This window comes from Nannobrachium achirus (genome assembly GCF_963921795.1).
Source record: "Nannobrachium achirus genome assembly, chromosome: 21".
NCBI classification, from domain to species: Eukaryota; Metazoa; Chordata; class Actinopteri; order Myctophiformes; family Myctophidae; genus Nannobrachium; species Nannobrachium achirus.
In genome coordinates this window covers 42,263,642-42,287,609 of record NC_137828.1, presented here as the reverse complement: position 1 = coordinate 42,287,609, position 23,968 = coordinate 42,263,642, and the positions used below count along the sequence as shown (strand labels likewise).

General features: G+C 42.4%; 1 protein-coding gene across 1 annotated transcript; it reads left to right on the top strand.

Moving 5' to 3' along the window:
- The first annotated feature begins 298 nt into the window (after nucleotides 1-298).
- LOC308307124 (uncharacterized protein) lies at nucleotides 299-23,921 on the top strand. Its single transcript, XM_080752275.1, has 18 exons — nucleotides 299-417; nucleotides 1,930-2,036; nucleotides 2,717-2,838; nucleotides 5,346-5,509; nucleotides 6,002-6,166; nucleotides 6,981-7,253; nucleotides 7,722-7,923; nucleotides 10,462-10,608; nucleotides 11,627-11,717; nucleotides 12,394-12,617; nucleotides 13,674-13,916; nucleotides 15,029-15,127; nucleotides 17,629-17,822; nucleotides 18,446-18,620; nucleotides 19,304-19,460; nucleotides 19,950-20,103; nucleotides 20,455-20,566; nucleotides 21,244-23,921. Exons 1-18 carry the CDS (start codon nucleotides 397-399, stop codon nucleotides 21,423-21,425), a joined length of 2,832 nt encoding a protein of 943 aa, XP_080608401.1. The 5' UTR covers nucleotides 299-396; the 3' UTR covers nucleotides 21,426-23,921.
- The last annotated feature ends 47 nt before the right edge of the window (nucleotides 23,922-23,968 follow it).

Sequence of the window (23,968 nt, the reverse complement as noted above, 5' to 3'; positions counted from 1 at the left end):
TGTGCACCTACATTTGGCATATTAGGCTGAAATTGTACACATGCTAGTAAAGTAAGCCTGATAAATGTATCAAACATGCACATAATTCAAGAGAACACAGGAAAATATATCTATTAATAAGTTTGGGGAGAGGACACCCCAGAGCCCGGTTGGGGAGTTCCGCGCACCTCCCAAAAAATAAATCTCCTGGATTCTGACAGTCCAATGTTGACAACCCTGATGAATGGTGATAAGAGGATATATCTATGGATAGCATAGGATAGGATAAGCCAATCCAATCACTCAACAAGTCTACAGAGGGGGAGGTCAGTCTGCTAACGACACAGCAGGCGAACAACAATAACACAAGAAGAGAAGAGAAGAGAAAAGAAGAGGAGGATATAACAGCTGAGCGACATGGATTCAGCTGCTTCTCCGGTAAAAATAAAATAAAATAAAATGTGCTCCTACAAACTGAGTGCTGTGCATGATGCAGATGATGATAGTTTAGCTACTCTCTCCAGTTTCACTTTGTTGTTGTTGTCCTCCTCCACCACACACCACTAGCTAACTGTTAGCTAAGTTAGCCAACTTTAGTTGTCATGCTAACACTGTTTACATACTTGACTTGATTAGTACAATAGCTCAGACAATTGTGCATTATTAGATGTATAATTCACAGATGAATGAAACGTGTTTCTCCATGGTTTTCCCACGGAGGTATATTAACTTGGGCTAGTTTTAATGCTAACCACACACACACACACACACGTCCCAGATCCCTGGCTAGTAACCATCTGCTGTTATTGGCAATGAAACTTAAGTCGCTAATGCTATACTGATCATAATACAGTGGTCAGCAACCTTTTTGAAATGAAGTGCCATGTTTTTATTTCCTAGATAGTCAGTGTGCCGTGTCAACATACATTTCAATGACACCGATTAAAAATTCTGATATATTTTGATTGTCAGGACATTGTTATAATGATCAGACCTGGGAAGCCCCTCCCCAGTTAAAGTTCAAAAGTTCACAATTTTAATGAATGTAGAATTGTGTGCAGGATGTAATTTTGCAAATTAGGTGACTTCATTTAATTGACTTTAAAATAAAAATCCTCTCTTTCACACTTCTGCCAGTGTGCCGGTGATCACCCTCCCCTGTGCCAATGTTGGCACCTGTGCCTAAGGTTGCCTACCCCTGCTATAATACTTAAATGCAACAACAGTGTAGTTTGGCTGTGTGAAAACGGGGCTCTAAGAAATCGTTTGGAATGGAGCATTTCACTTACAAAAGGAGCTGAGTAATGGGCTTCATTTTTACTGACAAAATCACACAGATTTATACATCAAGTCTTACAAGATCAGACACTTTCCCCATCTACATTTTTCAGCAAATATGTGACTACAAGTGTCCCATTGTTCCTTGCCTACAGTAGCCGCCTCTCCAACTCCTCCTTTTATTGATTAACTGCAGTGACAGTCAGCTGACTTGATCCAAAAATAAATGCACTATTGGAAAACACTTACCTACTTGTCTACAGCAAGCAAATTGTTAAATGACCTGGATCAGTGCTTCAGCTGCTTTAGGAACAATAGTAGGATAGTTTAGGAACAATGGGCCCTATTTATACAGTTTTGTAACTCAGAGAGTGTACATGGACTAGGCTAGGCCCTGTAGTTGGAAGCATAATTCACGTTCATTCAATTAATTGCAAAGTTAAAGCAACCGTGGCTACCTGTCCTGGACTTGGCAGAAAGAGGACGCTATCAATGGCTGCCACCAGATTTTAGAATTTGGAGAAACCACTCATAGTTGTGTGTGTGTTGAGCTATTTACACAGATCCTCTATGATTTGTTTACGTCATATAGTTGACGGGTCAGCAGGTCAAATTAGTTCCTTGGGGGGGAAAAAAGTCTGACCTGGATGATGTGGCATTGTGTTGTTGCAGACGATTGGAGAGTTGTTCCGCACCCTGACTGAGATGGGCTTCACTGAGCATCAGATCCAGGCGGCAGTTCAGGCAGGGCATTTCTCTGTTCCAGCAGCAGCAGAGTGGTGAGTTAGTTGTTGTCTACTCTAAATCACTGGTTCCCAAACACTGGGTCGGGATCCATTTGTGCGTTGCAGACACATTTTCATGGTCCCTTTATTTTTTGTTTCCTAGGTTTTGTTTTTAATTATTATTATTTCAAAACATTCCCAAAAAAGTTTTTTTTTTCTTTTTCAAGAATGAAAAAACAACTTCAATGATTTTCAGTAATTTCATGAAGAAATATAAGAAGAAAATAAATTCCATAATTTAGAAAACAAATGTTTAAGAAGTAGTGAAAATAGCCGATCTACAAGCTCACAACGTGACACGTTTGGGCCCCAGGCAAATCTCTAATTTGTCTTTGAAAAAGTTTGGAAACCAATGTTCTAAATCGAAATCCTTGCTCAGAGAAGGCAGTATATCTGTCATCAGACTTTATTTATGTATTTATTTATTTCATAATTACAGTCAACTCACACCGAGTCGCGAAGTATAAAGTACTATACCATTACAAAAGAAACAAATGAAAATGGGGCAATACAAGAACTTTTGCTGCCAAGGAGGGCAAATGAAAAACGATCTCTCCCATCGCCATTCCAGCAAGTTATGCTATTTTTCTTTTCTGGAAATGTTCTGGCACTGTAGTGAAAACACAGCTAATGACTAGTATTCAATCAATTTCACACATTGGTCTATTCCACAGGCTCTTGCAAGAACAGAATGTGCGGCACAGATTGGTGAAGCAGCCTGCTCAGCCGAGCCAGACGCCATTTGCTGCGTTCAACCCACCCAAAGAGTCACATGCAGGCTCTTCTGATAATAGAGGTATAACTGAGCTATTATACCATTGTTTGGATAGGTTATGCTAAATATGGAGCAATTTAGTCTTTGCCTGTGGCTGAGTTTTGTTGTAGCTACTGATAAGCAAAATGGTAGGCCATGTGGAATTTGATGTCTACTTCCTGTGTAAAATGTTCTAAGAACCATTATATATAATTACAAGAGTGTTATCGCAACATGCAGACCTGCCAACCTGTACGCATTTTGCGTATTGAGCACGCATTTTAGGTCTCTGTACGCAGGTACGCAAACTCCTCTAACGGCTACGCATTTTTGGTTCGGGGGATGGTAACCGATGGTAACACATAACACATTCTGCGTTGTGTTGTGTCTCAAAGTGAGGCCAACATTTTTGCTCCATGCCGTGTAGTTCTCCCAGGCACCACATGAATGGTGTGTGAATGGGGTGCATGGCGCTGCGGAGCACTATAACGGAAGCGATGCTCATTTTGTCGGTAGAAGAAGAATTTAACCGAATGGCCGCGGACAGAGTTTGTTTTGTTTTGGTCATAGACGAGTTATAAGAAGAAGGTTTTGGTTTAGTTTCAGCATGCACACATCTCACAGCGACGCGTTATCGCTCGGATTTCACATAGCGGCGATATTAATCAGATTAATTTATAAAGAAGATACTACGGAGAATGGCCGTGGTGTGCTGCCAACGAGTCTTAACAGGTAGGCTAATAATAAACTTTTAAAACCCTCCTCTGAGGTGAATTCACATGTCATAGCAGCCACGAGGGTGAGAATTGGTGAAATCTCGTACTATGCCTATTGCCTAACCTAAACCTATCTTGCGACGCTGGTGAAACAAAACAACGAGCGGCTGCGGTCCGCCTGGAGCTGTGGTGTTGTGTATGAAGCCCGTGTTGTAATTCGTCATACGACGGTGTTGCAGCGAGCAACCAGTCAAAACGTGTGACCCAGGGCTTAGTACAATGAACTGAAGCATACATTGGCCATGATTGGATAACATACTGGGCTGCCTGTTCCACTTTATCTCTAAATGAGTATGAATGAATGAATTAGGCCCATGTGTATTGTCAAACACATTAACAGTGAACAAATTATTTATCACCTTTGAATATATGAAGACATTAATGGTCTATCAACAATGAGTAGCCTGCATCCTATATGAATGAATATACAGACTAGGCTGTATGTGATCTATACACAATGTAGGCCTATATATCAATTAATGAATGCAATAGAAACCTACATGAGTTGAATACCTTCAACTTCATGCAAATCATGCACAGAAATATGGTTTTATTTAGGCTGCTCAATTAACAAAGACACAGGTTTATGTAAATAGCCTACAATGAAAAGCTATTTTGCAATTTGAATAACAGGATTATATTGATGTATGTTCATTCCTGAAGTCACTGGTGACTGTTTTGCGAGTCTATTGTTAACTAACTCTGAGCAAGTGCAGTTAGTATATTTTATTAAAGATTTGTCAACAATATTGCCAAAGCAACATTACTGTATTGCCTGGTAATACTAGCCTACTTTTTCTCCAGACCAAATGGCATTTTTATTTAAAAGGTTGTTCTAACATCTTGCCTCCTCCTATTAGTGTAAGTCAAGACATGCAATGTGCTACATTTCTGGTGTGAAATCTTGTTAACATAACTGTAAAGGTCCCACCCAAAAAGGTGCATGGAACCCCCCAAAATATACACTGTTTTGTGCGGGAAAACAACAAAAATTGCACCGCGGGCGCTGCGCGGGCGCTGCGGGCGCGCATGAGTACTCAAAAAAATTTGCCAGGGTTGGCAGGTCTGCAACATGGTCTTAAAGCGACAATCCGTAGGTTTGATATCATGTCCTCTCCCCAGCGGGGAGAGAGGTGATTGCAACAATGTCTGTACTGCAAGCGGGCTTGAAGTGGCTGGTGTACTATTTATATTGCATTCACATACTTTACCACACTATTTCCCAAACAGTGGGTCGGGACCCATTTGTGGGTCGCGGACCAATGTTTATGGGTCACGAGACGACTCACAACTCGAGTAAAAATTCCATTTTCTTTTCCTACATTCAAAAATATATATATTTCAAAAATACCAATTATACACATTTTAAAACAAACATACAAATCTAAGAAATTCCATAAATAAAAAATCATAATAATTAAGAAGTAGTGAAAATAGACGATCTACAAGATCTGCTTCTAGATCTGCTGTTTTCACATATTTGGGTCCCAGGCGAATGTCTCTCTTTTGGGTTTGAAAGGTCTGGGAACCACTGCTCTACCATACAGATAAATATTTTTTTATTAATTCAATTATGAAGTCCCGGATAGTAGCTTTAATTATTTCCAATGGATGTTTTAGGACATTGGTTCTCAAATTGGGGTTCTTCGGGGGTCCCTGGCACAAACAAATTTCAGACGGGGTTCCGCGGCCATGTACATTTCAATTTGGGGGGACTAAATCTTTCTTATGTCAGTGTTGACAAAATGTCATTGATTTCTGCATTTTCCACAGCATGCCCATCTTTGGCCCTAAACTTGCCGCAGCAGCCGTCCCCCACATCCACAGAGCCACCGCCTGTAGAATCCCGGATCAAACAGGACAAGAGTGACTTCCAGGAGCAGCAGAGACACCGTGTGGCTCAGGAGGCCAAGGCAGAGAGAAGACAGAAGAAACAGGTCTGAAGACTCACTCCCAATCTTACCATATCCCAATCTTCTGCCGCAATCTGAAGACTCACCTCTTCAGACTCCACCTTAGCTCAGTAACGCCCAAGCTTTGACGACCTTGCAGGCTAAGCAAAGGCTAAGATATAATTTAGATGGCATGTTATGTAGGCAGATGCCAGATTAATTTGTAGACCTGGCATCCTATAGTGTGTATATTTCTATATCTATGCATTTGATGTATTACCTTGTGTTTACCTTGCTTACTGTAAATCGCTCTGGATTAAGAGTGCCTGCTAAATGACTAAATTGAATTGAATTGAAGTACAGTTAAAAAGGCTCAAATAATCAACAAGCACAAGTCCCTGACAAACCCTTCTTTTAACTTCCATCTTTAAGCATACACACAGAAGTCTTATTTGCAGTCTTAATATGGTAGTAGTTTTTCTCTCCATTCAAACATTGAATAACTCATCTCTTCATGTGTTCTCTGGTCTCTACCAGGAGCGTGAATTGGTGCTGAAGCGGATTGCTGAGGACCGAAAGAGCTTGCAGAGGAAGACCCAGACCAGTGCAACCGCTGAGAGTGAGACTTCTCCTTCCAATGACCAAGGGCAGAGGCTAGGGGGGAAGATTCAGACAAATGTGGATAACAACTGTATACTCATGGTGAGGTTCAGTTCTCAACTGTGTGTGTGTGTGTGTGTGTGTGTGTGTGTGTGTGTGTGCGCGTGCGCGCGGACAAATTATTTGTAGGAACAGATGGTTTGGATTGTGGTTGATAGATTGAATACTTTATTAGTCAGAAATGTAAACAGCATGTGGTACAGTCGGACATTAAGGCTAAAAGGATAACACCAAAAGGTCCTGGGGACTTGTTTCATTGTGGTCCTATGTATTCAATTTATCAAATCAACATACTGTAGCATTAACATTAACACTATATATACAAAGGCATAAAAGGGGAAACGGCAGCAGTCAATGACGCGTGATTATGGATCCCATTGGGAAAGATGGATAACCACGCCCCGGACACATTTTTGAAGCTTGCGATTGGCTGAACCGGATGTAGGGAGCGCTCCATTGTAGTCACTTGGACCGCGGCAGAGGTGCACCAAAACCTAAACCTATCCTTAACCCTAACCCTAACTCTAACCTTAACCTTAACCCTAACTCTAACCCTAACCTTAACCTCAGTAAAACTAATGCTGGTGAATGCTAACCTGGTGAAATGCTAACCTGCCGACGCTGGTGAGTAGCTAACCTGCCGACGCTGGTGAAAACGAGCGCTATATACCGTTTACATCCATCTTCTCCAGTGGGATCCATAATCAGGCGTCAATGACACCTCCTTTCTATGTGAATTTGCGTTTACGTCCCCTTGTGGTCTCCTGATAGATGACTTTTCAGGCCAGTTTTGAAAGAACCCAGTGATTCACATATTGTAATGGATTTCACTTTGTGTCGGTGCGTTCCCCTGCAGATCCGGCTGCCCTCCGGAGAGTCCATGCGCGAGCGTTTCCCAGCCGACGCCCCTCTGCGTAACGTGGTGGAGCACATCGCCGGGCGGCACCCGTCCCTGCACTCCTTCTCCCTGCTGCAGGGGTTCCCACGGAAGCGCTTTGGGGAGGCGGAGCTGGCCTGTTCCCTGCGCTCCCTCGGCCTCATGCCCAGCGCCGCCCTCTGCATCCAGACCACCCCCCCAGAGACTCCCCAGGACCCCCTGCCACCCAGCCCACAACCCCCAGCTGAACAGGTGAGTTCCAGTCTTAATGTTGTCGGACTGAAAACGAAATAAAAACTAAGCTATGATGACCTAAACTAAAAACAAACTAGACTGAAGTGTTAGGGAAGGACTAGTGGAGAAGAGATTCAGTAGAAGACAAGTCATTTTATGTTTGGTTGCGCTCGGGGGCTCTGAAAATAGCAGCTCTACAAGCTCACAACGTGTCGCACTGGCACCTGTGGAATGCTTTTCTGCAGGTCTTGAGAGCTGCAGCCTCTAGTGGACATTTTTTATGAACAACCTTAAAATGATACTATTTTAAACAAGCATTTGCTGTTACAAGCATTTGATGTTACATGATTTAAATTATTAACATGCTTTTGTTGTTATTTCCTGAGAGATTCATTGTACAGGCCTTTTCTGTTCCAACGGCTTTATTTGTTTAGTGAGATCTCTTAGTGAGAAGTGCTATATCAATAAAATGTGCGTACTTACTAGGAGGACCAGACGCCGTGTGCCGTTCCTCCTCCTCCGACGCCGCCACCGGCACCACAGGTCCCTGTTCAGGATGAGGCAGGGGTGGATGTGCGTGCTCCACCCCCGCTGCTACCCCAGCAGCAGTGGGAAGAGGCAGTGGGCTATGCAGGGATCCCTGGTGTTGTTCCCCCACTGTCTGTGTCTGGACGCTCTCACTTCTGGGGTAAGATTTACTTTGATTCATTCATTCAACCTTCATCGTTTATAATTCTAGGAGAGATCATTAAGGAAGACCCTCATGTACAAGGATGCCGAGATTACACATAGAAACTAGAAGCAGTGCTCTTCCGAGCACAGGTCTCCACCAGGCCGTGTGTCCTGGTGGTGCTACTGTATAATAGGCCAATGTAAAAAGGGTGGCAAATGTTCTTCACCTTAGAGCTTTCATGGCAATTGGACGCTGCATGCATGATTTGAAGCATTGTGTTCCAAAAATGTGTTTTGCTAAAGTCTACCTGCTGGTGGCGCTATAACAGGCCAATGTGAAAAAGGTAGCATTTGTTCCTTGACCTAGTGGGAATATGTGTGGCAAATTTCACGGTAATCGCATGCTGTGTTGATGATTTGAGGCATTTTGTTCAAAGACGGAGCAATCCTGCAAACTTTGGAAGCCAATATTAGCCAATCAGGATGGAATATGAAATATCAGACCGATCGGACTTGATCACATGACTATAGAGATACTGTGTACCGATTTGCGTGATTTTTGGAGAAAATCTGAAGGAGTAATATCCAAAAATGTGTTTTACATAAGTCGGCCCAAAGGTGGCGCTATAAAAGGCTAATGTGAAAAATGCAGGGCAAAGGTTTATCCTTAGCCTCTAGGGAGTGCGCTTACAAAGTTTGAAACTGATCGGTGGAGTTATAGGTAAAACCACAAATCGGCCTGTTATAGCGCCACCATGAGGCTGATTCAAAAATAATTAAGTGGCATTTCTTCCTCGGCCTAGTGGGAACGTGTGTGTGCGATTTCATGATAATTGCACTTTGTGTTTGGGATTTGAGGCATTTTGTTCCAAATGGCTCAATCCTACAAACTTTGGAAGCCAATCTTAGCCAATCAGGATGGAATATGCAAAATCGGACAGATCCGTGTCGATCACATGACTGTCGAGATACTGCATACCGATTTGTAGGATTTTTGGACAAAATCTGTAAGAGTAGTGCACAGAAATGTGTCTTGCAAACATCGGCCACTGGGTGGCGCTAGAAAAAGCCCATTTGAAAAATTTAGGGCAGAGGTTCTAGATTGGCATCCAGGGAATGTGTGTGCTCACTTTGGCAGCGACCGGGCCAATGGCGACTGAGATTAGCTGCACACAAACTGCGAGGACACACACACGGACGGACGCACGCACGCACGGACACACGGACGGACGGAGGGGAAAACATACTCTCCCCCATGCCTTCGGCTGGTGGAGACAATAACATTATAAGAACAACAAAGAAAGACAATATGTTGGCAACAATCAGTTAAAACAGTTGCATACAGGTAATGAAAATGGCCAATAGATGCTAGGGTATTTATTTTAAGATCTTGTTGTAAGAGGTTCCAACAACCAGGTGCACCAACGCTTTCCCAGTTCAGATTTGTTACGAGGAACCTGAAGGACGAGCCATTCACTAGACTAGAGCGAGTTAAAATACGACTATGGTTCTGACGAAACATGGATGTAATATAATATATGAAGTCCAAGTCGCCTAGGCTAGGACAGGGTTTGTCTGTATTTCTATATGTATATCACGAAAAGGAACCCCCACCACCAGCCACAAATGCGTAAACTGTGAAATGAATTATGAGAAACTCATGACGAGTGTGAAAGTTCGATCATAGTTGAAAATCTCTACAAAAGATCTTTTGTTTTGTGTGCAGAATCTGTACAGGAATTTGACTTGGTGAAATTGACACATTTCGACACCACTAGCATATTACTGACAACAGGACTTGTCATATTACTGACAACGGGACAATTCAGGGCAATAACAATAGACACACTATACACATCATTTCAAATAAACACGTCCAGACCAGACTCTTCTCCCTTCTAGCTCCCAAACTGTTGAACAAACTCCCCATTGCAGTCAGAACTGCAGACTCATCCCAGTCCTCCACCTTAATCTGTAGACTCACCTCTTCAGATTCCACCTTGACCCGTAGTACTTACTGTAGCACTTGCCCTAGCCTTGCTGCCTTGATGACCTTGTAGGCTTATGCAAAAGCTAAAATGTAATTTAGATAGCATGTTATGTAGACCTGGCATCTCATAGTGTGTATAGTTGCAATGTACAGTATTATACTATTAGACTGATTTATAGGTTCTTGGTTTACTATTATGCATTTGATATATTACCATGTGTTTATCTTGCTTACTGTAAATCGCTCTGGATTCAGAACGTACCGTCCAGAAGGCAATCACAACCAGCAGTGTGATTGCTGTTTTTAATTAATCAGCCAACATCCACTGTAGTTTGTTTTGACTGTACATCATAAATGAAATGTTTATACTGTATTTCTTTCTCTCTCAAAAAAGACAGCTTGAAGTGATTTTAGCTGACTGTGCTACTAGGAGGCTGTTGAATGTAATCAATCAGCAGCAATGTGAGAGAGGCTGAGATTTACAGATAGAGCTAAGTGGCTGCTGGCTGGCTGGCTGGCTGGGCAGTCTGCTAAACACACTCCTCATCCTGTTGTGCTGCGCAGGGCGGGGCCAGAAGCTGGTTCCCGTAGACGCTGGGGAGGCTGCCAGGGAGGATTACGAGGAGGAGGATGATGTTGTCGGTGGTGGTGAGGAGGAGGAGGAGGAGGAGGGGCTTGAGGCAGAGGGGGAGCCGCCCAACATGCTCGAAGGTATGGTACCGTTTCAAGCTTGCAGATCTGCTACTCTTGTGTGACGCTCCAGTAGGGTCAAGTAGGGCATTCATTTAGGGAAAAAAACAAACAAAGTTCAAGATATGGAGATTCTGCCCGACAATATTCTTAGAGACTACAAGCTACGCGGCTTGAAAGTTTCGATGTCAGACAACGAGTCTTTTATGTTTTAACACACAGGCATATTATTGTCATAGCTCACTACAATTTACAATGTAGGCATTTAGCAAACGCTCTTAATCCAGAGCGACTTACAATAAGCAAGGTCAATACAATACATACATCAATACAATAAGCAAAGTACATAAATACATCAAATGCATAGAAATATCAATCTAGACAAAATAACGTATGTAGACCAAGCACCTAATCAGTAAAAAGCTTTATATAAAAAATGATATATGTATATATATATATATATATATATATATATATATATATATATATATATATATATACATAGGGTATATATATATATATATATATATATATATATATATATATATATATATATATATATATATATATATATATATATTAGGGCTGGGATGCGATTAAAATTGTTAATAATTAATTACAGGCTCTGTGATTAATTAATCGCAATTAATCACATTTTAATCGCACATCGATATTTGACCTGAGAAGCATTTTTTTTCAAGTAAAACACATTTTGTTGTACGAGTGAATCAACAAGTGAATTTTTTAAATCAAAATTTCGCATCCCCTGGGCCAAGCAAAGCGCTCTGATCGGCTACTTCTCCCTTTGCGTTTGTTGTCTCTTCTTGGTTGGTGCATCGCTATGATCGGTATGCCCGAAACCGAAGATTCTGTGGTGCAAAAACTAAGTGTGATTAAAATGCATTAATTTTTTTAATCGCGTTAATTTTCTGTAATTAATTAATCGCAATTAATCAGTTAAAGTCCCAGCCTTAATATATATATATATAAAAAATGCTATCTAGCTTTCATGTATGGTCACTTATGGTAATTGTTGCAGGAATGCCGAGGCTTCCCTTCTTCCCGGACAACAGGGTTCGAGGAGGATTTGAACCAAGACACCACTGGCCAGAGCAAGGAAACCGCCTCCGGTAGGGGACAAGGTGTTTTACGGGATCGTTTCAGAGTAATGCTATACTCTGACTGTGCAGTATTCTGTAAATGATCTTTATAGCATTAAACTTGTTATCATTCATTAATAGTCTTTTGGCAATTAAAGATATATTTGTAAGAATTGTTTTCACTGATGTACCATTAGAAATTAGTTGGGAGCAAAAGTACATACATACTACATAAAAGGACTTGAAAATGGGGATTGAACCTGTTGTCTTTTGGACACTTAATGGTCACTAAATGGTCAACCTAACTACCGGTATATAAGATCACCCTAACTGGGGGTTCCCAAATGATTTTGGAGGGTCCCCAGATGATTAGCTTAATCTAAAATGGAGATAAAAAATAATAATAAGACCATTACTACATCAAAGGTAACCAACAAACTATATGGTCAAAACATTGTCCAAAATGTCATTATCTTTGAATAGCCGATCTGCAAGCATTGCGAGGCGTTGTGACTTGTGAGCTTGTCTGTTTTCACGATATTTATCTGTGGAATTAGGGTCAAACTAAATGTAATGCCTCAAATCTTCAAGTGCTTGTCAGGGTGAGGAGTCCCCAGTTCAAATATGATTATTTTGGGGGGTTGGGCCTGAATGGTTAGGGAATCCTTGTCCTAACCTTTTCCTTGCCCTCTTCTATATGTGCCAGTGGGGAGGCACCACCGGTGGAGGTCCCTGCAGAGCGTGATAACACCGGGGGTCGGGCAGCTGCAGGCCTGGCGGCGGTGGAGCGTCTTCAGAGAGCAGCAGAGCACCAGGAAGACCCCCAGAATGCCCAGGGACACCCGTCACCCCCCAAGAAAGCCTTCAGAACGCCCAGCATCCCCTCCCTGTGTGTCCTCTCTACCCGGGCCACTGTCCAACTCATGACAGGTCAGAGACCAGACTAATTTGCTTATTAAGTGGTCGAACTAGCTAAAGAATGCATGTTCAATCTTCCAGAAAATCCTAATGATCTCTGATATTTCAACCCTCTGGCGTATAGCTTTTTTTTTTTAAATACCAAATTACTATCCTTTTTTGTCAGGGCTGACAGTCACTTTAGCCTCAACCTGTTGGCTATCTGTCACCACCAACAAGTGTGACCTGATATAAATAACAAGGCGCGAATTGGCACCTCGATAGAGTGCCAACTTGCCCACCCACATACTGTACATACAGACAGTACAGATCACAGTACTTGCACGCTCTGCTGGCGCACAAGTAGGCCAGATATGGCCACGAGTGCACAAGTTTCAAGTTGGCACCTCGACAGAGTGCAGTCTAGTTCTACATATTGTGACACACACTGTTACACAGATCAGCCGTTGCTTTGCACCAGCAATGAATAGGAGGCTATGGAGAAAAGACACTCCATGACGCTGACGGCCGAGTTGCATGATGGGATATGTAGTGTTTTCGCTCACCAGCCGCTACAGCAGCTTCTGTTTACCTGGTAACCATGGTAAACAGGTAAGACGTCTCCACGCGTCTTTACGGGAATCTGCGTCCATTAACCTTTGACCCCAAGACTCCTGTGGATGTCTTAAAGGGGAAGACCACCTATTTTCAATATTGAACTATGTCATTAATATACCTTAGAGGAGTTGTTGATGACATCACACCGTTGTACTTTACAATACAAACCCCAAAATCAATCTTCCAGTTCTAGGCAACACAGAAGGGGGGGAACTTTTTTTCTATTTCCACACAACTCCTCTAAGTTATATTAATGACATAGTTCAATATTGAAAATGGGTGGTCTTCCCCTCAAAGGAGGAAACGGCATCCATCGTGTTAAGACTTGGCCTAACAACATTACTTTGTCGTGAGATTTTATTTTTCTTTAAGCCATGCAAATCATTGAGGGGGACAACGTGTATGAAATGATACCTAATGAATGAATCAGTGTGTGATCCACCAGATCATGTCCTCTCCACTGTCACACAGCACCCAGCATGCAGTACATCAGCAGTCTGTCGTGTCTGACACCAGAGCTGGCCGACCTCCTGCTCAACCACATGTCCGTGGAGAGGCTGCTGCGTCCGCGCACCCTGGAGCTCTTCTTCGGCTGCCCGCTGCAGAGGTTCATCCTAAACTGCTACCCGTACTCCACCAATGAACTTCTGAGACAGCTCCGGGCCTTCACTGCTCTGAAGCACCTGAGCCTGGTCAACTCACCACTCATCACTGGTATGTACACTACAGTATATACATTCACACATCAAAGGTAAGGGAAGTGATTTACTTTGGTTAAAATAAGTTTTAAATTAGAGATGGACCGACTGCAAAATTCTTGGCCGATACCGATCCCCCGGTTTTATGAAGGTCTGAGCTGCCAAAACCGATTTTTCCGATACTGATTTCTTTAGCTAAGAACTAGAAATAGGGTTGCTCCAATACCTTTTTTTAAGGCAGAGTAGGCCTACAAGACATACTTCAATTTGAGTACCAATAAGCTAGAAGAACACTAATGCCAAATCAATCACAATAGTACACTATCCAAAATCACAGACAATATCCAGTCTAATATGAATGTCTGGACTAGGCATGCTAGACTATGCTTTTGTTTTTACTTCTTTTTTAAGATGACATTGACACAGGATTATGGAATATATCCTTACATTGCAAAGGTAATCAGCACCATCTGTATTCTGTAGGCTGCCACTAAGTAGACTGGCTGCTACTTGCTAATGTTTACTTTAGTCACAGGACCAGAGCATCATGCTGTGCAGTGCCATAGACACAATCGGCATAAAACCGGTATTTATGTCAGTGACCGGCCGGTCACCGATGCAGCCGGTTTGATATCATACCTGCCGATTTTTTATATTGGGCGATTCCGATTTCCATCCCTATTTTAAATAGCTCTATATTCTTCTGATAGTACTCATTGCTGTAGAGTGTTTGTTCAGTCTTTCCATCTCTCTCCAGCTCTTTATTAAACAGAAAAGGCATTTGAAATTGCAAGTGATGACACAAAATTGGAACTGGAACACTAAAAATTAAGCTGATGAAAGTGAACTCTGTCCTGATTGGCTGAAAATGTGTCACCTACCTGGAAATGTATTTTCTTTTTATTAAAGATCTGGAGAGACAGGGAGACGGAGACCCCTGTTATTGAACAAACACTCTACAGTTATGAATACTATCAGAATTATAGTGCTTTAGCCTCTAAAAAAAACTATTTTGAGTAATTATCTTTGATGTAGGGCCGGGCATTGCTTAATTCTCCAGTGACATATATTAAACAAGATGATAATTGTATAACATTGCATAATAACCTTTGTTCTTATATCATCCAGACTCTGGCCTATCCGTCTTGTCAAGTCTGGTCAAGCTCCAGTATCTCAACCTGGCGTCCTGCTGCAAACTGACTGACTCCTGTCTTCAGCACATCACAGGTAATGTATTTGTACTCCCTTATCCGTCTTGCTGAATGAGACCCAGAGAGTCTGCATATGGGGCTCATGAATAAATCTATTCTCGCCTCTACCCAAGTGCTACGTGCAAGAACACCATAGTCTTGGAGGATTCGCCTCGATACGTGGGCTGCATGGGCGCTGCAACTGGGGATTTTCTTTTGTGCCATCTTTGCCTCTAGTTACTCATACTTGTGCATCTAAGATTCTGAGCTGGGCTGACTTCCGGCCCAGAGATATAATGGTTTCAGCCCAGAAGATCTTCTCGCCCCCCAGTGGAGAAAAAAACTCAGATTAAGAACACCACAACCCAACATAAGCTGTTCGTTCATGCAACATGGTTTCAGACTGAAACATAAGCCACTTTCAGTGTTTGTTGACTACCTTTTTTCCACTGACGAAAACAAAATAAAAACTAAACTATCATGACTAAAACTCAGACTAAATATATTGACAATTTTGTCAACAAATAAAAACTAGACTAAATGTTAGGGAGGGACAAGTGGAGAAGAGATCCAGTAGAACTAAAGGACAAGTCATTTTATGCTTGGCTGCGCGTGGGTTTCTTAATCTTCAACCGCTTATCCGGAATCGTGTTGCAGGGGTAACTGCAGGGGTCTGGGAGCATACCAAGGCGTTCCCAGGCCAGTGTGGAGATATAATCCTTCCATCTGGTCTTTGGTCTGGCACAGGGTCTCCTCCCAGTGGGACGTGCATCGAGCACCTTCCTAGGAAGGCACTCGGGAGGCATCCGTACTAGATGCCCAAACCACCTAAGCTGACTCTTTTCCAAGTGTAGGAGCAGCGATTCTACTCCAAGTCTCTCTCGGGTGACCGAACTTCTCACTCTATCTCTAAGGGAGATCTAAGGGAGAAACATTGGATTTCATGTAGATATACAATTTTTTGTTTTTTAAGTGTACAGACAGAGTAACCAGAGTAAAACTCATTTTGGCCGCTTGGCAGGTTAGCATTTCACCAGGTTAGCATTCACCAGCGTTAGTTTTACTGAGGTTAAGGTTAGGTTTAGGTGGTAAGTGGGGAAGATAGAACCTGGTGAACATAGGTACGGTCCCATTTTATTCAGTGTTTGTTAATGTTGATTGATGATTATTGCCAAATTCAAACGGGCTGATTATGGCAGGAGTTGTGAGTATTTAACTTGTCAAAGTTTCAAATAAAAAAAGGGGGGCAAATAAATATTTCAAAACAAACAAGTGCAAGGTCCATGACACTTTCAAATAAACTCAAAATGATTCAACAAAGTCTTTAAATCTGCGCTGCAAGCAAGCTGTTGAAAATATTTTTTTCGACTGAGGTTCTGCCACACACACCTGTGGCCTGATCGCAGTGAGGTGTCGGAAGTAAAGGTCCCATTCATTTTCACCATAGGGTTTTTCATTATCAGCCACAAAGTCGTAGCAATTCAATGTACACTTACCACTAGGATGGTGGTTGTAAAATGGTTCTATATGCTCCTGTAGAACCCACGAGTATGTATGCAATCACTCTAGTTTTAGTAAAAACACGTTTTATTCAAGATCGCACGGAGAAGAACTGCATTACCCATACTGCTAAAAATGTACATCCGGTGAAATCGACTTCTGTGATTGGTCTAGCTTCTTCTTCTTTCATGTATCTTGCGGTTAGCGCGGAAGTAGCTTACTGCCCCCTGTCTTCCCAGCACTTCAGCAGAAATCTGTGAGCGAGTGTCTTTCTTTTACAAATATGATGCACTATGTTAAAGATGACGATAAGAGCGTCCACAGAGATGAAAATCACTACATGTTAGGCCATATGCTGGCCTGGATAACTAAACTGAGCGTGATTTAAGTGATATATTTCAGGAAACAAGTGTCATTCGCAATGCATTCTGGGAGTGCAGTTTCCGCAATTTTTCAAATAATGATGTACACAGTCTTTTTTGCCCTTTTTTTCAGCTTTCTAATTAATCGTTGCATTAAAAAGAAATTGAATATTGTCATGATTCTTCACCAGCCGAGGTGGCTTTGTCCAAGGCTTAAAAACGTTACATAAATACTTTATGAAATGTCTATGGAAGAAATGAATGGGGAAAACGCTTCAGACACCGGAGTGAGGACGGGGTGGGGCTTCAACTGCGATGCTCTATCCACCTCTTTCCGCGGGAATTTACTGGAGAATTGTTTGCACCACACTTCCGGTTAACAGCAGACATACAAGCTCACGTCGCGTCGCAGATGCAACCGTTGTGAGCTTGTAGATCCCACTCGGCTGCGGCGCCGGAAGCTTCGTGCAACTTCTGCGCAATGCACGATGGGATGTTGGAAAGTTGTGGATAGAGAACTAAGGTGCTATTTTCCAAGGTGACATTTGGGGGCGACATTTAGTCAAAAATATGAAATCAAATGAAATGGCTCCAACAATACTACATATTGTGCTGTTGTTTAGGAAAACAAACATGGACTTGGCCTAATGTGTATTACCCTTTGTTTCTTGTGAAGGGCTGAAGAGCTTGTGTTTCCTGTCTCTGGACCACACCAAGGTCAGTGATACAGGGATGGTAATGTACCTCCAGTCTGCTCCCTCCTGCCTCGCCCAGCTCAGCCTCAACCAGACGGCCGTGACGGAGGCCACGCTGAGCGCCCTGTCCCGCTGTACGCCACAGCTACGGCTGCTCAGCATCAAGCAGACCAAGGTACTGTAACCTATGGTACATTAACTAACAACCATTAATAGGTGTTATCGTAGTTCTACATATTATATTAGCAAGTACGCATGTTGATATTGAGATGTGATCTTTGCTGTAGATTGTACCACTTGCTGGCTAATGATAGAATTCTTCTGTAGCATTTTCCCCAGTGCTCTAGAGCAGTGGTTCTCAACCTGTGGGTCGGGATCATCAGATGATTAACTTAATGTGCAACATTTTCTCTCTCAACAGTAAACAAACAGACATAAAGTTTAAGTTTATAGAGGGCTTATGCACATTTCTAAAGTGACAACTGAAGGACTTAATACCTCTAAAATGACAAATTAACTTTGGCCAAATTGTCAAATATTAGAGGCAGGAATTGTGAAAATAGCAGATCTACATGCTCACACCGCCTTGCAACGCAAGGCTTTGTGTGCATGTAGATCGGCTATCTTCACAATCGAACCGTGTTATACAACATGTAAGGCCTCAACTCTAAGTGCTTGTGCAGTGTGGGGGTCCCCAGTTCAAATATGATTATTTTTGGGGTCGCGGCCTGAAAAGGTTGAGAACCACTGCTCTAGAGTCTGTTAGGTCTCTCAACATGGCGGTACTTGTTCCCTCAGGTCAGTGACGTGTCGGCCCTCGCGGAGCTGTCCAGCCTACAGACTCTGAACCTGGACGGCACAGGGGTGACGGAGGGCTCCCTGGAGCAGCTAGCGGACCACCCAACCCTCTCTGCCCTCAGCCTGGCAGGGATCCCCGTGGCAGACGGAAACCGCGCCCTGCAGATCATCTCAGGTGTGTAGAAGGACGGCGACTTCAGCAGGGTTAACGGGACGCTCGCCCCAAAACACAAGGTTAAGTTTAGGAATAAGGTTAGGTGAGGCATAGTTTGACTGAGGTTAGGTTTAGGAATAAGGTTAGGTTTGGACATAGTTTTACTGAGGTTACGTTTAGGAATAAGGTTAGGTTTAGACATAGTTTGACTGAGGTTAGGTTTAGGAATAAGGTTAGGTTTAGACATAGTTTTACTGAGGTTACGTTTAGGAATAAGGTTAGGTTTAGGCATAGTTTCACTGAGGTTAGTAGGTATAGTTTTACTTTAGGTTACGTTTTGGAATAAGGTTAGGTTTAGGCTTTGTTTTACTGAGGTTACGTTTTGGAATAAGGTTCGGTTTAAGCATATTTTTACTGAAGTTAGGTTTACGAATACCTGGTGACGATTTGACCGGCATTTAGGGGCGAGTGTTCTTACTGCACAGATCAATTCTTTAACTCTGACTGAACATTTTAAGTGTGTTCAGTAGCGTTTCCCTTTGTCCTGGTTCATGCTAGTTCTTGTCAGTTCGTTCATGTGCCTGATTGTATGGGAAAAGAAGATTTTTAGCTGTCAGTTGCATGTAACACACCATGGGACATGTGGACAGGGACTGGGAGTGTCTACTATCATTACTTAATTGGCTCCTTGGTGTGCCTCGCAGGTCTCAGGCTGACCCACCTGACCCTCCCCGGGCGCCACTCTGTGACAGACACTGGGCTGTCCTTCCTTTCTAGACTGAGTCAGCTCTCAGAGCTGGACCTTACTGACTACACGCAAGTCACAGACCAAGGAGTCAGCCTGCTTTCATCCATGACCAGGTAGAAACCTTAACTACAAGCTCATATTTATAGTTAAGATAATAATTACTGTCTGTCCACCGTTGCACTTGTAACATCAATGCTGTTGTAAACTGAAGCACTGTCCTGAAGCCACTGTGGACAAGAGTGTCAGCTAAAAGCCTAAAAACATGTTTTTAAAACGACACAATACTGCCTCGTTGGTATGGTGACTTTTTTTCACTGGCCCATATCTAAGCGACAGACAGCCGCGGTAACAATTTTTCTTTTCCGTGTGAAAGAAAACATCTTGCTCGATATGACAACACAGTGAATTTCCACAACATGGACACGATCGTGGCTTTTCAAAATAAAGCACAGTCAATGGCGGCAGAAGGTATCTAAATAATTAATTATATATATAGTTGAAATATGGTTTCTGCCCGACGGCAACGATAATAAGTATTTTGTGGTTCTTTTATAGAAGTACATAGTGACAGTTAGTGCTGTGGTGTGTCTCTCTGTTTGCAGGCTAGTGCGTCTCTCTCTCAGTAACACCCAGGTGACTGACGCTGGGCTCCCTGCTCTGTGCAGCCTTCAGGAGCTGCAGGACCTCTGTCTGGATCGCACTGCCGTCACCAGCCGAGGCGTGGCCGCACTCATCACCCATCTGCCACACCTCCAGGTAAACTGTTGTTTAGAGCCGTGGTTCTCAACCTTTTCAGGCTGTGACCCCCCCGAAAATAATCATATTTGAACTGGGGACCCCCCCCCCCCCACCAAGCATTTGGAATTGTAGGCATTACATTTAGTTTGTCTCGGTTCCACATAAATACCTAGCAGTGTGAGGTGTTGAGATTTTTTTCACAATGTTTGCCTGTTTCCTCTGTAATATTTTACAATTATATTAAAAGTCCTTAAACTGACACAAAGTTCAGATACCCTGTATACTTATTCTGTATGTTGGTTTGTTTACTAATAATAAAAACACAAAATATTGTTAAATTGTGATTTTTATTTATCCATCCCTCCCCAGGTGTTGGGCTTGGCCAGCACGCAGGTGGGAGACAACGTGGTGAGGAGGGGTCTGATCCACTGTCCTCAGCTGCTGAAGCTCAACCTGAGCAGGACACGCATCACAGATCACGGTGAGGTCAACGTGCTAATGCAGCTTGGTTGACGTTCTCTGCATTATATTCAACAACATAGCTGAGCTGTAACTCGGTGCAAAGAAAGTGAACTTCTTTCTATGATTAAAAATGGCTACTTACAGGTTCATAGGTTCGTTATTTGTAGTTATTACACTAGCCTGGGGCACAGTCAGAAGAAATGCAAATATAGAAAAAGACTAGAATAGGACAACAAGAAACTCCCACTGTCAGTCAGTCACAACAGCAAGGAGTAGAAACCAAACACCCACAATAGTCCTTTACAGTGAATGGGTGGGTTTAAACCATGTTTTTAAAAGTCCCATAGGGTGGGGGCAGCTTAGATCCTCAAAGGGAGTTTGTTCCATAACTTCGGTGCCAACACAGGAAAGGCACCCGTCCTTACTGTGCTAAACCATGGAGTCTTCATATAACTAAAAATTAAAGTGGACCTATTCTAAAGTTAAATTAGAATAGGTCCACCAAATGACAGCTGCCTGGCCAGCCTTAATAAGGTGATGTGAATTGATCAGCCACAGACGAGGTCAACTGGGTATCTGATTGTTAGCTAATAACCTTATTCATTTAACACCCTGGCAGTCAGGGGGGGTGGGCTTATTTATAACTGGGAAATCAAAATGCTGATTCATGAAATGTTTCATATCCTTTTCCTACAGGTCTGAAATTTCTGAAGCACATGCATCTGGCGCAGGTGAACCTGGACGGAACTGGCGTGACTCTGAACGGCATCGCTAGCCTCCTTTCCTTCCTTACCAATATCAACAGCATCCGAGCCAGCCACACGCGTGCCATCCCACACGACGATGTCTCCGATGACGACGGGGAAGGAGGGCGCTGAAGAAGCCCGCCCCTGGATCTCGTTACCCTCCCCCCAGTGCCGTGCCCGCATGCCTAAGCACAGCTGTACCTGCTGACGGGCTGGATAGCTCGCCAGCGTCACAGCCACAAACACACATCTCCCGATGATTTGCACTGCTTCGACTGCAGCCAGTGGCGCTAATCTCTCTCAATCACAGGTCTACTGCTGAGTTGAAATCTATTTAGAAGGGAGCATTGTGTTTCTGAATCAGGCCCTCTATATACAGTATAAGATAAATGTAGATCCACCCGTATTTACTCACAATCCCAGAGCGGTTATGATTCCGTAACATGTTCATGCCAATTACCGTGGAGGTTAGCTCTGGTCCATACATAGCGTTAGGAGTTCTCCTTAACACTATGTAACTCTTTGGGCATTTGTTTCATATCACCAGTGGAGCAGTGTCTCGACTTAAATAAAATAAAATAAAAAAGAATACACTTGCTACTCAACAAAACGAAGACAGTTTAAATCCTACTCTCCTCACCACCTACAGATCTTGTCAATAGCAAAATTCCATTGACAAGATCTGTACACTAGAGTAACTAAAAACATTTTTCCTTCAGTGGAATATTTTCTTTTCTGGCTGAAACGTGTATTTTACAGAGAGTGGGGGGGCTGAGAGTCTTTCCAACAACGAGAGTAGGCTTTCAACACATTAAAACAGTCTTTGTTTTAGTGAGTAGAAAAAGTTTTATTCTTATTTTTTCTAGAGACTGCGCTACCGGCGATTTGAAACAAATGCCCCAAGAGTCACATATTGTAGAACTCCTAATGCTATAGACCAGAGCTAGGTGGAGCTGAATGTCAGTGGTGCTAGGTAGGCTAGGCAGCATGCCTTGCCATGATCTAGCTTTATATATAAAAAATATAGGTCTTTGTCATAGCCATCCACACATTGAGGTCTTTGGACATCACCCCCTCTTTTGTCTGGCAGGTTATAGCTAAGGATCAGCTACTGTAGCTCTAGTGTCTCACAGGTTTGAAAGTCATCAACTACAAGCCCTTATGCATAAGTATGCTATACATTGAATGCAAATGTAATACCTAAGATAATAGCATGCTTAAGACTAACAGCCTGATATATCTAATAACACAAAAGAAAAAAAATCCAATTAAGAAATGGGACTTACATTTCAAAATGCAATTTGGCTTACAATTTGGTTTTGTATTTTAGGGCTTGTCCCCCCCAAAGTGGGTCGATTTGAAAAGAGGAAATCCATAACCTTTTCCCATTTCAATTAATAAAAATACTAGTTTAACTTTGAACCTGGCAACCCATATTTTGGGCACAATTTCTTTTTTGAATAGCCCATATAGCTGGTAGGTCTACCATTCTTCACAATAGGGGGCTGCAGCAAGAGGCTATGGCTATTAAGGGGTACTTGGCATTTCGGAACCTCCTGTTTTAAAGGGCACCACATCATATGGGAATAGCATTTGCATTCATGGATTACTGTAGGAACTGTAGTTAAGTTCAACTAGAATGTGCCTGGTGGCTCAGCTTAGTGCACTGACCATGTCGTCTCATATGTCCCAAACTGTTACTTTACAGGTTTCAAATAAATAAAAACAGCATACTCGACTGACACTTTACTCGTTTGATAACCTAGGGCGTTAATTTAAGAAAAAAAGAAAAAAAAGTTAAAATATGGAGATGAGGTTTCTGCCAGACAGCAACGATGTGCTCCCTTGTGTTTTGGGGACCCGGGTTCAAGTTTGTCTCCGTGTCGTCTTGCATGTCACCCCCTCTCCGTCATTGATTTCCTGTCAATCTACCCTGTAGTGAAGCAATAGAAATGCCTCGCCCCACCCCAAAAATAGAACGGGTGTACATTTAATGGAAAACTATCTGTGAGGTATGTGAGCCATTAGAGCTCCTTTAAATTGATTTTAGTATCACCACCTTAAAATAATGGCCTAATTCTGGAGTAAGTCAGTTATTCCACAAATAATTGATAAAACAAATTACCAAGTCATTTAATCTTGTTACAGAGGTCAGGTAGACGATTTAATCTTCAGTTTTAATGACAGGCCATTATGGTAAGGTGACGGTATGATTTGGTTATTTAGCATTATGGTTTGATTTCCATGCTTGATTTTGGGTTGATTCTATTGACTTCCTCCAGACAACATTTGACCAGTAAACTTGAAAGCTGCTTGTGGCTGTGTAACGATTTTGGGATTTAATGCATCCAAACGTGGTCCAGGTTGTATATTGAAGTTGATGCTCAAAGCAAGAATCCAAAGTAACTCCTTGTGTAAGGAGGGGTTGGGGGAAATACTGTTTTTGTCTCCTTTTTTGTTTACAGAGATGTAAAAAAAAAAATAACCTTTATTTTCCCAAAATTCTAATAATGGTTTTGATTAAGAGCACTGCATTCAGTATGCATAATAAAAATGTTCTTTTTGAATTTTGTCATTTTATTTAAGGGCACTGCATTCAGTATACATAATAAAAATGTTCTTTTTGAATTTTGTCATTTTATTTAAGGGCCCATGAATATGTCTGTAACAAGTAA